The following is a 16,325-nucleotide window of genomic DNA, read 5'->3' on the forward strand; positions in this document are numbered from 1 at the left end:
TGATGAAGGCATCCTGGGCGGGGGAGGAGGGGACCCCCACCCAACCTGACCAGCATCCTTGTGGAAAGGGGGCAACTTGGGACGCAGACACAGACACAGGGAAAATGCCAGTGAAGGTAAAGGCAGAGAGGAGGCTGGTGCTTCTGGAAGCCTGTGAGCAGCGAGGATCCTGCAGCCCCCAGGAGCTGGGAGAGAGGCCTGGGATTTTCCTTCCCACCCTGCCCATGCCCTGATGCAGGACTCAGGCCTCCAGAGCTGGAGACATTACGTCCCTGGGGAAAGCGCATGGTCCGTGGCACTTTGTTCTGTGGGCTCAGGAAGCTCATCAGTGGGATGGGACAGCCACTGAGTGTCTCACCCTTTGCTGCAGTCACCCTTATCTGTTTGCCCCTCATCGTTTCCAGCTTATTGTTTTACCCCCAGCATGCAAGTGGGCTTGGCTGAACCCGCTGGGAACTCCACTCCTGTGTGAGGGGCGGAGCTAGTGGGGCAGCGGGGACGTGGGGCCGGTGTGAGGCCTGGGAGTGGGCCTCCTGGCGGGGGGGGGGGGCTCAGTGGGAGGGGAGGCGCCAGGAGGGGTGCAGGGGGACGTGCAGGGGGTTTGTTGTTTCCCAGCACCAATGCGGGCCGGCCATGGGGTAGGGTGCCTGGGGTGGGCTGGGGCCCAGGTTGCTTCGACAGAGTAGGATTCAAGAGACAGAGGTTCTGGCTTACGTGTGAGGATCAGCAGCGGTGGGGGGCGGGAAGGGGGATGCCCTCTGAGCCCCCTGAATGGCCGGGGGCTATTTGATGGCCAAGGGTAAGGTTCCCAGCAAATGGAAAGGACAGAAGGACCCAACTGCCTGTGCAGACCAAGACGCATCTATGCAATGTGATTTCCCTCCTTACGGCAGAGGATTTGGGGACAATTAGATTCAGTTACGTCCCCAGGGAAAGTCGTATGACTAATAATAATCCCAACTACAGTTTCTTCTTTATGCTGAGTCTGGACATCTTCTGTTGTGTATCCTCCGAGGGCGGGCCAACTGCTCCTGGAGGCTGCAGGACCCCCTTTGGGGATGATCTGAGGGGCAGTTTTTGGCCGCAGATGGGCCGACAGCCATGCCTCCTGGGGGCTCCGCTGGGCCGCTGGGCCAGGCTCTTCTAAGATGACATAAGCCCATACACTTAATGAGAGAAGCCAGCTTCCTCTCTCATCAGTGATTTAAACTAAATAACAAAATGATACTTTGGGTTAGAGAACTGTGACTTTTGTGACATTAAATTCTAAGACAAAAGAATAAATTATTTAGAAAATCACCTCCTTCTTCCAGAGCAGAGGGAGAGAAAATACGGATCCTCCCCAAGTGTCATTCACCAGGCGGCGCGTGGTGACAAATCCTCTCTAGCTAATGCACCGGTGTTTGAAAGGACAGTGACTTCCAGGCACAAGTCTTCAGGCGCCTCAGGAGACCAGTGTGACTCGCTTCTGGTCTCATGTGTGTTTCAGCGAACGGATGGGTCCGATGTCTTCATCCCTCTGTTCTGAGTCTGGGTCCCCGCGGGGACGTCTGGTGGGGTAGGACCCGCAGCCAGGCTCCCCTGGGCGGGAACGGGTGGCAGCCGGGGCTCCGCTGAGAGGGAACCGGGGATGGGGAGGAGGTGCCACGTCTGCTCCCCTCGCCAGCCTCTGATTTTCACACATGCTCGCACAGTCACAATTCACCACGTGCCCAGATCTCCGTCTGAGAACGACAGGGCAGGGACTGCACAGACCTTTGCAGCACAAACTCGGCACCGAAAGAGAAGTTTCAGCCATGGGCAAGGTTCCTGGTGGAACACCCTGGACAGGGCCTCAGAGGGCAACCACGCTGGCGTCCCCCTTCCCAGTGGGTGGAGAGACCCTGCGCTCCCTCCCGTTGAGTTCAGGACCCAGCAGGCCACCTTGATGCTTTCCTGTCAGGGAACGTAGGGCTCTCCAGACACAGGTCAAACACGGACTCTTTTGCAATGATCTCAGGAGAAGGTTTAACAATGTCTATTAAAATGCATCCCATAAAACGATAGTCTGTTTTGTTTTTCCCAGAGTCGCAGTGGATCGGTACTTGTGCATCAGATAACTTTTCTCTGTTCTGTCCCACAGCCAAGCAGGAGAGAACGACAATGGTCCAGTTAGTAGGAAGCAGTGCAGCCAAGAGGTGTAGACATGATCCCTCACCACGGATCTTGGGGCTCTGGTGATCTCTGCTTTTCATGGATTTGTCAGACACATTAAAGTGTGTCCTGTGTGTCAGGCACTGTTCTAGCTCTTTAGGTTTTTCCAACCACACTGTGAAGGAGGTATTGCCATCACCCTCAATCCACGGATAGGGAAAGTGGCCCAGAGAGGTGCAGACATCTGCTCCAGGTCACTTCAGCAAGTAAGTGCCAGGCGGGATACGGTCCTGGCATTGCGACCCTCTGCCCTCTGCCCGGTGCTGCCACCCGGGGCTCCTCACAAACTCCCCTTCCCCGGTGCACACTTACCAGTGTCCACATTCCTGCAAAGCTCTCTCTCCTTCCAGTGAGCTCCACCTTATACCTCTCTCTTTCTATTTGCCACTTCCTTGGCTAATGCTAGCATCTTCTGCTGTGCTAAAGGCCCTGTGAGAGCGAGGACCATGGTTTTGTTCCACTGTGTCACCAGAGCCAGAGCCTAGGAAGCACTGGGGAGCCCCATATGCATATGTATTATTTCTAGATTACATACCATATAGTCCCTCTCCTTCCTAACTAATGGGTCCCTAAGATCTGCTGAAAGGAGTGAGAAATAGGGTTTGAGGAGTTGGGGAAAGGTCGGCCAGGCACAGACCCTCCCTCAGGTCGGCTCACCCTTTATCGAATACCTCCCGCAGCCGATCCTGGAGGTTGGCTAATAAGACAACCATTCCCAATCTCCTATTCCTTCTATCCTAATAGTTATTTTCCCATGTTCCTTTTAGTTAGAAGCGCCAAGTGACAGTTTCTACTTAGCAAGAAGTAAAGAGAAGTCCCAGCGTTCTGGGAAAGCTTTGGCTTCCTGATAAAAGGGACAGATGCAGCTGCCCTCATCCATTTCCTCCTTTCAACTGAATGTGATGCCTGGAGCTGTGGCAGCCACTTTGTGATCACAAGGCACCACTCATGAAGATGAAAAGGCAATGTACTAAGGGTGGTAATAAAAAGATAAGCAGACCTGGGCTTTTGATAACTATAGTTTGGTTGCCGAGCCAACGCTTACAATCCTCTATGGCCATATGACTTGTTACTGCAAGAAAAATAAACTGCACTTTGAAGAATTAAATCATTGGGTAAAATCATTTTAAGTTGCTTAAGCGTTTTGTACTTTGCAACTACAAGTGATTCTTATGGACACACCTCTCTTATAAGCAAATCTAAGTGTCTCCTTTTCCCTACCTTGAAGCACTGTTGTGCAGGTTTCAATGAGATAATGATTTTCTTAGTGCAGTGCTCCATGCACACTACCGTTCTCTCCAGGGGGACCGAGGCCCGGGAAGAGAAGTGAGCTGTTCAGCTGGTTGGTTAAAGAACCGATGGGGCAGCGGAGTGGGAGAGCTGACCTCCCCCCTGCCTCCCGGGCTGTGCAGAGAGGCTGTGCCCATGCTGGCTGGGGGTAGAGCACTTGGGAAGGAGTCACAGAATGAAATACAGGGGCGTCCAGGTGTTGGAACCCGGCATCTGGAAGACTGACAAAACAAGACAGGGACTCTGCCTGTGTGGGCTTGGTGGGGGACGGGGGAGAAGGGGAAGGGGCTCATAAAGGAGTAGAAATGACCTGCAGCGAGGTTTCTGGGCACTCCAGGCTCTGAGGCAGGTGCTCTGTGGGTTAAGACCTGCCAAGCCGCACTACAGGCTGGCCTTGGACAGGGAGGGATTATTTCGGGGCCACTTCCACAGAGACGGAGACATTAATGAAAGGTCATCAATTAATTCATGATGAGGAGAGTCACATCAGAAATAGAAAAACAGTTATGGTCTTTGTGACTCTTAGAGATAAATACAAGGGGGTGACGTTGAACACACTGAGCTGAGGGACATGTTTACTGCTTGGTTCCAGGTCTTAAAATGCGCTGTAACAGTTAAGAAGTCTGTGCACCTTGTCCCCAGAAAGCACAGTGACCAAGGAGACGGTCTGCTATCTTGGGGAGGCCCCCAGGCCAGGTGACAGGGGATTGACAAAATCACAAGACAATTCCAGGATGGAGGTCAGACGTGGGGCCCTTTACTCCCTGTCTGTGTTCCTGGGGTCGAGTGCTCCCACTGTCCCTGTAACCCTCCCCATCGCAGGACACGTGACATGAGGGCCTTGCCTGTGGGAGCCCCGGGATGAATATGGGGAGGCCGTCGATTCGAGGAGGTTCTCCCGAGCTGGTATTTGTGTGTGGAGGTGCACATGGCGCACACAGCGCACAGGGCCAGGAAACGTGCAAGCGGCGTTTCCTAACGCAGGGGTGTGGTGCAGGCATCTATAGGAGCAGTGCCTCTCTGATGGAGCCAGGACGAGGGCCCATCACGACTCCTGGCTGGTGTCTTTGGGGCCCATCTGGGACTTCACTGTGGTGCCCAGTGACAACAAGGTGGAGGGAATTCTGTGAGGCCCTCAAGGTTCCTCAAGACTGAAAACCAGACCTATACACCCCACCCCAGCCCTTGCATGTCAGCATGGTGTAAACCCGGCTCTGGAGCCTGGCATGCACCCCCTCCCAGACCTCCAGGCTCTCTGCCGTCCCCACTGGCACCTGCCGGCTCAGCAGCCCAGTGACCAGAGCTGCTGTCCTGAGAGGGCCTTTGGCAGAATGAGGAGTGCCTGCCCTTAGTGTCTGACCTCTGGGGCTCTGTTAGGGGCGCCCCTTAAGATGTGTGCAATTATCATGCTGGCGGGTCTTTAATAAAAGTCATTTGATGATGGTCATTTTGGCAGTCACCATCTGGGGGCCTGTGCCAGGGTGTCAGGCGCTGGGTGTCAGGGGCTGGGTCCATGTGGGGCTCTCCACACTTGCTTGCAGACACCTACTGTGTTTTAAAATGGGTACAGGTCCCCCCACGGGATGCGTTTAGACTCTGCAGCAACTCATCTATGCAACTAGATAGATCCTGGGCATCTTTCCAGCCAGGATTGACAGAGCAGTGGGTCTAGTAGGGGTGAGTGGTGGGGGGGAACTGTTCCCAGGGGCAACTCTAGACATAGCTCAGCTTGCTATGGCTTGGGGAGGGAGGCATCTAGGGAGAGGGCAGGGTTGCTGCCAAACATCCTATGGCACGAGACAGTCTTCTGCAAGAAAGAATTACCCAGCTGAGATGTCCCCTGTGCCCTGGTGGAGACACCTGGTGAAAGCTTGTCCCATTTATTTATTTCTATTTCTTAAAAGATTTATTTATTTATTTATTTGAGAGAACGTGTATGAGACAGAGTGAGCTGAATGGGCGATTGGGTGGGGAGGGGCAGAGGAAGAAGCAAACTCTCTGCTGAGCAGGGAGCCTGACCTTGGGGCTCCATCCCAGGACCCCGGGATCATGACCTGATCCAAAGGCAGATGCTTCAATGACTAAGCCAACCAGGTGCCCCCCGCCCCTCCATTTACCCTCATCTAAATGGCTGCCCTTAGGCCTGGTATGGATGTGCCATAATTTACCTAATGGTGTCCTTACTGATCGACATTTACCTTATTTCCAGGTCTTCGCAAAAAAGAGAGATTATCAATGAGCATTTTTTATACATGTAACTTATGCACTGGATAGCCTTCTGGAAGTAAAATTTCTTGGTATAGAGTTGCATACAGTTTAAAGTGTTGATGGGTTTTGCCAAAGTGTTAAAATGTTGCACCATCTGCTCTCTGGAGGACTTCAGGGAATAGGAGGGCCCGCCTATTCCACTCTGCTCTCTAGTGTTTGCTGCCATGTGGGCAGAAAGATGGAGCCTTATCTCATTGCCCTCCAGCTCCGCATGCAGCTGGCACCATGTGGGGCACCTGCTCCCGCCCTGATGGATCTACCTCGTCAGTGGTCTCGCGTCACTACACCGGGCACGCACACCAGCGCCGGTGACAATGAGGAATGAAAACCCACGCATGGACAAGGGCGATTCAGCAGCTGTGTGACCTGGGGGAGGTCTATACAATACTTCATTTGTGGGAGAAGCACCACTGAAAAGCATCTAGGGGAAACCTTTTGTAAAGAATTATTCTGAAAATGGGTTAGTACTTAGTTAACACTCATGTAAATCTTGATTTTAAAACAGGTTGACATTTATTAACTAAAGAGGGATTAAATAAGAAGCAGCTTTCAGCTGTTTTGTCCTGTTTATGAGGTTCTAAAAGGCAAGTAAAATGAGTAGAAAAAAGTGTTACCATTTTGTGTAAAAATAGTGACTTTCAGAAAATAGCTTACAATATCTGCCAGGGACTGTGTTTTGGGGATCCATATATCTGGGACATGGGAGAGTATTTGCACCCCTGGCAAGACCTTTGCTTTCAGTGAACTTGGACAAACGTGTAGCCAGACAAAAGCATAGCAGGGTGGGGAAGCAGCGCCTGCAGTCCCTGGGGTGTGCGGGCTCTTACCAAGTCGGTTGCACGGGTTCCGTTTGAAGAGGGCTCTCAGCAGACTCTGGGCTTCCATGCTGAGGAACTGCGGCATGCCCAGCTTGGCTCTGAAAAGCACAGGTGTGGTGTGAAATGACAAGGACAACCAGAGTTTTCTCTGGCACTTGAGGATCCTGCTTGGTCAGCATCGACAGACAGATCGAATCAATGTGACCCAGGGCAGCAGCACCCAAGCTTTTTGGTCTTAGGGCTCTTTTGCACTTTAGAAATTATTTAGGCCATCAAAGAGCTTCTGTTTATGTGGGTTATATGGCAGACATTTTTATAATAGCTTTTTAACAATTTGCTTAAAAAATAATACAAACATTAAAAATAAATAATAAAAATCCCATTAATAGAAGTAACATTTTTAATGCAACTGAACTCTGTTTTCCAAAATAACAACCAAAGCTTTGGCTTGAAGAGTGCTACTGTTTACATTTTGGGAATCTCTTCTGGGTTAGATGAAAGCCAGCCAGATGTCTTTTTTTTTTTTTTAAGACGGATTTATTTATCAGAGAGAGAGAGAGAGAGAACACACGCAGGAGTTGGGGAGAGGGAGAGAGAAACTTCAGCATACTCTATGCTGAATGTGGAGCCCAATGTGGGACTTGATCCCAGGGCCCTGAGATCATGACCTGAGTTGAAACCAAGAGTCCATCACTCAACTGATGGAGCCACCGGGCGCCCCGATAGCCAGATACTCTTACTCACCTCTGTGTTCAATCTGTTGCAATACTATGAAGAAAATCTGGGACTTCAGAGAACTAGAACAAATAAGCCTAAATTTGTGTGGAACCACAAAAGACCTCAAATTGCCAAAGCAATCTTGAAAAAGAACAAAGCTGGAGGCATCACAATTCCAGATTTCAAGTTATATTACAAAGTGGTAGTGATCAAGATAGTCTGGTACTGTCACAAAAACGGACACATAGATCAACGGAACAGAATAGAAAACCCACAAATAACCCCCCAATTATATGGCCAATTAATCTTCAACAAAGCAGGAAAGAGTATCCAATGGGAAAAAGACAGTCTCTGCAACAAATGGTGTTGGGAACACTGGGCAGCCACATGCAGAAGATTGAGGCTGGATCATTTTCTTACACCATATGCAAAAATAAACTCAGAATGGATGAAAGACCTAAATGTGAGACCTGAAACCATCAAAACCCTTGAAGAGAGCATCTATATCAGCCCTAGCAACATTTTTCTAGATACATCTGCTCAGGCAAGGAAAATAAAAGCAAAAGTAAACTATTGAGACTACATCAGAATAAAAGTCTTCTGCACAGTGAAGGAAAAAAACCAACAAAACTAAAAGGCAACCTACTGAATTGGAGAAGATATCTGTGACTGACTATCTGATAAAGGGTTAGTATCCAAAATATATAAAGAACAGATACAAATCACCATCCCCCAAACAAATAATCCAATGAAAAAAATGGGCAGAAGACATGAACAGACATGTCTCCAAAGAAGACACCAAGATGTGGACAGACACATAAAAAGATGCTCAACAGCACTCATCATCAAGGAAAGAAATTGAAACTATAATGAGATGTCACCTCACACTTGTCAGAAAGACTAAACCCCAAAACATAAGAAACAACAAGTGTTGGCAAGGATGTGGAGGATGTGGAGAAAGGGGAACCCTCTTACACTGTTGGTGGGAATGCAAACTGGTGTAGCCACCTTAGTAAACAGTATGGAGTCCTCAGAAAGTTAAAAATAGAGCTACCCTATGATCCAGCAGTGATACTAACAGGTATTTGCCCAAAGAATACAAAAACAGTCATTCAAAGGGATATATGCACCCCAATGTTTATAGCAGCAATGTCCACAACAGACAAACTATGGAAGGGGCCCAAGTGTTCATTGACTGATAAATGGCTGACAAAGACGTAGTGTATATATATATGTACATATATAGTGGAATATTACTTAGCCATAAAAACAATGAAATCTTGCCATTTGCAAAGGCTTGAACGGAGCTAGAGAGTATTATGCTGAGTGAGGTAAGTCAATCAGAGAAAGACAAATACTATATGATCTCACTCATATGTAGAATTTAAGAAATGAAGCAAATGAGCAAAGAAAAAACAGAGAGAGACAAACCAAGAAACGGACTCTTAACTCTAGAGAACAAACTGATGTTGCCAGAGGGGAGGTAGGTAGGGAGATGGGGGAAATAAGCAAAGGGGATTAAAGAGGACACTTATCATGATGAAAAAAAAAATCCAGTAATCTAACTTCTTCAAATAACTGCAAAAAAAAAAAAAAAAATCTGGTAAAGGAGGAGCTTCCAAGCTCCCAGGAGGGTCTTAGGTCTCCAGAGGTCCTCAGATCATGCTTTAGGATCCATGGGGCAACAGTTTGGTGCTGCTCCTTCAGAAATGTTCAGTCACTCCTGGAACAAGTAAAGATCTTGTTCCCCCTTAAAATTAAGAGAAAGAGGGGTAACCAAGGCAAAAATAACAGACTGTAGCCATAGATATGTCACCCACAATGAAGGTAATCTGATACCAGAAGACACTGAGCAAATCCTATGAGGTTTCCTCCACTAATTCCTCTCCTTTCATTTATACAATGGTGTAATCTACAAAAACGTAAGCTTTTTAGAGGACTCTCACTTTCATAAAAGTGACCTGTCCATCTGCAGCATTTGAGAAAGCTGATTGTGAGGACCAGCTGCTTTATGGCTTGTCCTTCAGGTGCAGGAAGTCCATGCCCTTGTCTAGCAGGGGACCTCAATTTGGAGCTGAGATCCACCTGTTCCACAGCCACTTCCCCATTCCCAGCAATGCTCCTGTTTTCTCCTCCCAGATGTCTCCCTTCTGACATCGTGCTTAGATGGAGCCTGCTAACATTTAAGGGCTTATAGCAAGACGCTGGGTGTAGACTTATTTCTAGGATCCTAAGAGCAAAATCCATTTGCATGGTAAATGATTCTTCGTGAGAACTGAACAGAAAATTTGTATTCGGTCACATGGGTAACTTTGATTCCTGCCAGGGTCAGGCAGAAGAGCATGGGTACCCACACGAACGGGGGTCAAGAGATAGAAAAAGAAAGGGAACTCCCACTCTAGTGTTCTCTCTGCAGTCCCTCAAATCTGTAGTTTGTGAAGGTCATCATCAATCATCACATCGAAAATCCCTGTCATTGGACATCATATGCAATTTTCACTGATGGAAAATGTTATCTGTGGTGCAAGACTTGTCAGGATCACCTGGCGATCCCATTCACTCTCCATTGTAATTAAAATGCCCAGAATGTTTATTATGGTTATTGCTAATGCCTACTTAATGATCTAGGTTTCCACGACTGAAGGTATTGATATCAGAAGGTGCTAACGAGTATTGGATGGATCTCCAAGGGTAGGTGTTTTGTACTCACTTGAGGATGAGGGCCATGGTCTCCTTTCTGTCCTTCCCCTGGAACGGCAGAGATCCCGTGAGCATCTCAAACTGCGGAATAACAAAGAACAGGGAGAGCAAGTGTTCAGACCTACCGGATCTAATAGCAGAGAGTCCCAGATGGGCAACATGCAACCACAGTTCATTCATCCATTCAAAATCCTGACCCATCAAGCACAGGTGCTGTCCAACATGCTTTGAGTACATCAGTGAGCAGAATGGCCTCATGGAGCTCCAAGTTCACTGGGGAGGTGGACAGGTGATAAACACAGGAAGTATTGGACTGCAGCAAGAGGTGCTGCATGTCGTGGACACACAAAGAGGGGCGCGAAGGGAATGGCAGTTGGGCTGGACACCTTCTACGAGGTTATTTGAGGACCCTGTCCTTCTCTGGTGGGTGCTATGGAGGGGGCCAGGACAGAATGACTTCAGTCCATCTACAACATCTGGTAAAAACACGATGGCCCCAATAACATCTCCAATACAGGCTGCCTCACACTGAAATAATAAGTGGACCTTTGCCAGGATGGCCTCTGTGATAAAGACAGGATTGAGGGTCAGCCTTCCCTGAGCATGGATTTCTCTCATGCAAAAGCCCTGAGGACACAGGCTCTGGAGGCAGTGGCCTGAAATCCCAGGGTACTACCACAAAATCATGCACACCCAACTCCTTCTGAAGAAAGGTACTAGGGCAGCAGTGCCACCAAACCCTGTCCTTGAAAATAGGAAACTGAATCTAGCTGACATGGGCCACAGCATTGATCCCAGTCTGTGTCTTCGTGTCATTTCAGATTACTGTTGAACCTTGAACGACACAGGTGTGAACACCATGGGTGTGAAATACCCACTTACATGTGGATCTTTTTCCAATAAATATGGTACTATACTGTAAATGTATTTTCTCTTATGATTTTAATAACACTTTCTTTTCTCTAGCTTACTTTATTGTAAGAATACAGTTTGGAATACATGTACAAAATGCAGGTTAATCTACTGTTTATGATATCCTAAGGCTTCTGGTCGACACCAGGCTATTATTAGTTAATTTTGAGGGGAGTCAAAAGTTATATATGGATTTTTTGATGGCCTTCAGGGGTCAGCGCTCCTTATCCCTGTGTTGGTCAAGGATCAACTGTCTAAGAAAACAGCCTTGGTGCAGGACTTTGTATGATCTTATTAAATTGGACTTAGTTTTGATTTTGACTCTACTGTCTCTATCCCTTTAAAATTTATCCTACAGTATTTTTCCTCTGCATTATGAAAATCTTGGGAAATACATCAAAGTAGAAAGACCAAAGTAATGATCCATAATCCCATTATCCAAAGAAAGCCACAATCAACATTTGTGATTTTCTTCTACTACATTCTTGAAGCTGTTTTTTTTAAAAACACAGATAATGGTTTTATATACTCACCATTCACAGAATATAAAAACTTCTCATGCTGATTATAAACTCTTCATAATATCACTTTATATATGGATTTACCAAAATATGTTTATTTATTGTTGGACACTTAAAACATTTCCAATTTTCTGCTATTATAAGTAATATTGAAATGCACAAAAAAGCTTTCCTAAGAGTGGCTGCACCAGTTCACATTCCCACCAACAGTGTAAGAGGGTTCCCTTTTCTCCGCATCCTCTCCAACATTTGTGGTTTCCTGCCTTGTTAATTTTCCCCATTCTCACTGGTGTGAGGTGGTATCTCATTGTGGTTTTGATTTGTATTTCCCTGATGGCCAGTGATGCAGAGCATTTTCTCATGTGCTTGTTGGCCATGTGTATGTATTCTTTGGTGAAATTTCTGTTCATGTCTTTTGCTCATTTTATGTTTGGATTGTTTGTTTCTTGGGTGTTGAGTTTAATAACTTCTTTATAGATCTTGGATACTAGCCCTTTATCTGATTTTTCATTTGCAAATATCTTCTCCCATTCTGTAGGTTGTCTTTTAGTTTTGTTGACTGTTTCTTTTGCTGTGCGGAAGCTTTTTATACTATATGCTGGCAAATAGAACTCTAATAAAAATATAAAATATAAAAAAAAAGCTTTCCTAAGATTTGGAGTTATCCTTATGATGCACTCACTACCAGCAGTGAAATTACAAACTTAAAGAAATGAATGTAGTTAAGCCTTTATTAATATTCTTGGTTTGCTTTCTGAAAGTAAAATTTTAAAAGGATTTTAACAATTCCAGCCTGTCGAGGTGTTTGAAGGCTGTGCTACTACACTCGCACGGTAAGGGCTCACAGAACAGACCGCCTGTGATCAATTAAGACATGAGTCATAAACACCAGAAGTAAGAGAGTCCCTAAGAGAATCTGAAAGTAGACAAACATAACTAAATTGAAAAGTAGAATGCTCTGAAATATGAGCTGTTTATCTGACAGAACAGGATGAAAGTTTATAATCATGGAAACTAAAATATCTCTTAAGATAGAATCACATTGGCAAAAACCATTCTCTCCCTATTTTGGTTCTATCCTCTTTACCCTCTCTCCTTTCTTTCTTGAGTCCACTATGAATGAAATTCCATTTCAAGGAAAAACATTTTAGGCCATGTGAAATAAGAAAGCTATTAATCATTGCTATAAAGGTGGTGCCCATCCTAAACTCTGTGCATCATGTAACTATTGATTATGGATCAACCAGCAACGGGCACACATTTGCTTAGTGATTACATCTTAGCTTTGACTACGACTCCCGGGATCCACATCCTTTGTGTTTCTCTCCCTCCAGCCTGCTCTTCCTTCTACATTGTCCTTCTCCATGCAACACAGTAGGAAGAGCTGAACCATTTATGAACACCCAACACTGGCGTACATGAGTGTTCAATAAATGCTGCTTGGTAATGAAGATGATAGTGGTGGTGGTGATGACGGTGAGGCTATGTATTTCCTCAACCCATATATGTCTCTCTATTTTGTTTGGCTTCACTTCCCGCCCCTCTAAGGGTTCCCTTTCTATCACCTGTGGACAAAGGAGATCATTTTAGTATTACTGTTCTCAAAAAGAAATTTCTCAGTACTTAAGTATCTCATTAAATCAGGGCATTACTAGTGAGCTTTCCTGGGACATTATACATAGTAAGAGTTTTGGTCTGGTGTTGAACAATACTGAGACTGACCAAGGTTTCCAGGGAAAACTAATATAAGCCATGGTTTGCCTTGGGTTCTCATACTCTGGCACATGGGCTGGGGGTACCCCAACCGATGCATTCAAAGTCAGCACCAAGGTAGGCTGTGGAAATGTACAGAGGGAACCCAAAGAGACTCAGGTTAGCTTCACTGGGAGCAGTTATGAAATTTCGAGAAAGATAAATATTTTGATGTGTCTAAAGCAGTGGTTCTCAACTGGGGCATCTTTGTCCCCTAGGGGATATCTCCTGATGTCTGGGACAGCTTTGATGGTCAGGAGAGATGGGAAGTGTTGGTGCCAGTGACGTCTACTGAGTAGAGGCCAGTGATGCTACTTCCCACCCTAGAGTGCACAGGACAACCTCCATCCAAAGAATTGTCCAGTCTCAAACCTCAACAGTGCTGGAGTTAAAAGACCTGTCTGACGGACATCTAATGAACCCAAAGAGAGTGGCCAGCCCTGGGGCACAGACACGACACCACCACTGAAGGAGCCTGAGAGGTGCTGCGAGCAGTGGAACTAGATGGTTCTCCACAAGGGAGACACTTCACAGCAGGGAACCTACGATTCAGGTTCATCTGGTTGATCAATATTCTTAAAGAAGAACTCAAGAGCAAGTTACATCATAATCTGAAAACAGACAAGCACAAATCCTACAATGAAATAGACTATATGACCTGGTAGCAGTACCTGGGGCCGGGCACACAAGGCTGGGTTTTGCTCAGCAGGTGCATGTATGTTTGTGTGTAGGTGTGTCAAGGTGCATGGGGCATGGACCAGTCCACATCTCCCGGTGCACCACCCCTGCTCTGAGCATGTGAAGCTACGCTGATCTGCTTCCCTCAGCAGCCTCAGGGGTAGGTGTGGGTCTCCCTGTCCCTTCCCAGGGTGGCAACTGAGCCCTGAGCTGGCTACATGTGCTGCAGCAGTGTCTGAGCAATTTACACAGACACCTGTGTATGAGCCCCCACACATGCTCAGTGCTGGTGAAGAACGGGAAAAGTATCTCCGATAGTCTCACATATGATACCGGAGCATTCAGAAAACGTTCACAAAGCCCTCAACTTCAACGTCCTCTTAGAGCCTGAGTTCCAGACAAGTGTGGAGATAGGGATCTACCGTTGCTATGGAGACCATCACTACTGAGACCATTCTATTCCGGTGACAAGTGCTTGACTTCAGACATGTGACTTTGCTCCAGGACAAGGATCTCCACCATCGGCGTGGGTGTCTTCATCCGAGCTCTCAGGGGGGCCCTCTTGCATCATCAGAGGACACGGGTGTAGTTCCTCGGTGGAGAAATGCCAGGGACGGGCAGTGGCCCCTCCAGTGTGCAGACCGTTCCTCCAGGTGCTCCCTCCACGGACCTACACCCTCTTTAACAAAGCTGGTGGGGGGCACCTTGTAAACACAACATGCCCTCAAATGACCTGACATCTGGCTGCAAGCTGGTTGCCAGGTGAGGCCCAAGGGTTCGGTGGGCAGGACGAAATGGGAATGTGATTTTGAGAACAATGGTGTGATCTCAAACCAATACTGAGGATTCTGGAGCCTTATTTCCACATCTAATACCAGAAAGAATGGTATCTTTGCTGCATAATGTAAAGATTTTTTTGGTTCAGGTGAGTTGCGAAGGTGCCTCATGAACGCTGAGAGCCAAGAGACTCACTCTATTATCACAGTGACTCCCCCTCCCGCTTCCTGCTGCTGAACAAAACAGAACTGGAACCAGCACCATGTGCTTCTCCAGCTGCTGTCAGACACTGAATGTGAAATCCTTTCGACTAAAGTGATCCTGCCGGTTCAGTAAGAAATGCCCAGCACCCGGGGCCCACGGCTCCTGGTGTGTCAGCGATGCCAGCCAGCGCTGGGACCAGGTCTCCTTTAGAAAAGCCAAGAACCATCCTCTGTGTGATATTCTCCAAACCCCAGAGCATTCCTATAGCTTTGGGACCAGGCAGCGCAGGGGGCCCCGCCCCAGGTGGTTAGACTGGGGAGCCCACAGGCATGTCATCCCCGGGGGACACAGAGCTCGCTGAGCATGGGGGCCTGTCTGTGATGGGAGTCCATGTGGAAGGTCACGGTGGTGCTTAGGAAATGCCTCGTGTTGGGGAGACACCCCGAGGTGGGGATTCACACCATAAGATGACAGATTTATAACAGCAGCTTGTCAAAGTGCCAAGAAGACACAAGACAGAGCCAAGCTACGGTTCCCCAGGCAATGCCTCTGAACCCCGCCGCTGGACACAGCCCAGCGGTCCTGCAGCCAGGAAGCAAAGCACGTGGTGTGGTGTCAAGATAGGTGGCCTGGACGCAGGGAAGCCACAGAGGAGTGACCCTCCACAGCGTCAGAAGTCCAGTCTGGGCAGAGGGCACGGGGAGCATGGAAGGCCACGGGCACAGAGCCTGCTGGAAGGACAGGTGGAGTGACAGGGCAAGGAAGGAGAGGAAGGACCACATGTCCCCTCTGGGGACAGGCGAAGGGAGCCAACACCACTTCTATAATGACTACAGGGTCCCCCGGGCTAGGCGGTGTCTGGGTATGGGCTCGGTCTGTGAACACGCAAGCTAAGAAAATTCAAGTTTCTAGATGTAGATGTAAAAATGTCTCACTCCATGTATATTTTGGCTCATGTTAATTTTTGTGACTAAGTAGAAGGATTTTGTGTTTGACATAAGAAAAATGTCTTTAATGTGAAAATCACCACATCCCTTAAACTCTTCATGCCCAGACCGTAGAAATGTTAAGTAGCAAGAGGGTTTGACGCTTAATACATGTGTGTCCTTATCTGAATCCCAGTTCTGTTTCCTGGCGGTGGGAATTTGGGACAGGTGGAGAAGTGGTAGGGTCAGGAATCTGGTGGCTTCCTTGTCCCCGGGGCACACAGGACACTGCCTGTATACACCGCAAGCATGGTTTTCCTTGGCCATTCCCGGACCTCTGAGCCGACGTGGGGATGGGCACAGGAGCTGGGAACCCGCGACAAGGGAGGCTGACGCAGACCAGGGAAGACCATTACCATGAGCACGCCGAAGGACCACCAGTCGGCGCTCTGCGTGTGTCCCCGCCGGTTCACCACCTCGGGGGCCATGTACTCTATCGTCCCGCAGAACGAGTACGCTCTCTTGTCGTGGTCGATGGCCTCCTTACTCAGCCCGAAATCTGCAAGTGG

At 47.8% G+C, this 16,325-nt stretch overlaps 1 protein-coding gene across 7 annotated transcripts in view; it reads right to left on the reverse strand.

Moving 5' to 3' along the window:
* RPS6KA2 (ribosomal protein S6 kinase A2) overlaps positions 1 to 16,325 on the reverse strand; it is a 345,125-nt gene that overhangs the window by 49,422 nt on the left and 279,378 nt on the right. For all 7 annotated transcript variants that reach the window (XM_035712790.2, XM_049114343.1, XM_025422731.3 and 4 more), the window contains 3 exons: positions 16,173 to 16,315; positions 9,997 to 10,067; positions 6,579 to 6,667 (listed from right to left, as the gene is read on the reverse strand). In XM_035712790.2, coding sequence (XP_035568683.1) covers positions 6,579 to 6,667; positions 9,997 to 10,067; positions 16,173 to 16,315 — 303 coding nt within the window. The remainder of the gene's footprint in view (positions 1 to 6,578; positions 6,668 to 9,996; positions 10,068 to 16,172; positions 16,316 to 16,325) is intronic.

This window comes from Canis lupus, chromosome 1 (genome assembly GCF_003254725.2).
Source record: "Canis lupus dingo isolate Sandy chromosome 1, ASM325472v2, whole genome shotgun sequence".
In the NCBI taxonomy this organism is placed as follows: Eukaryota; Metazoa; Chordata; class Mammalia; order Carnivora; family Canidae; genus Canis; species Canis lupus.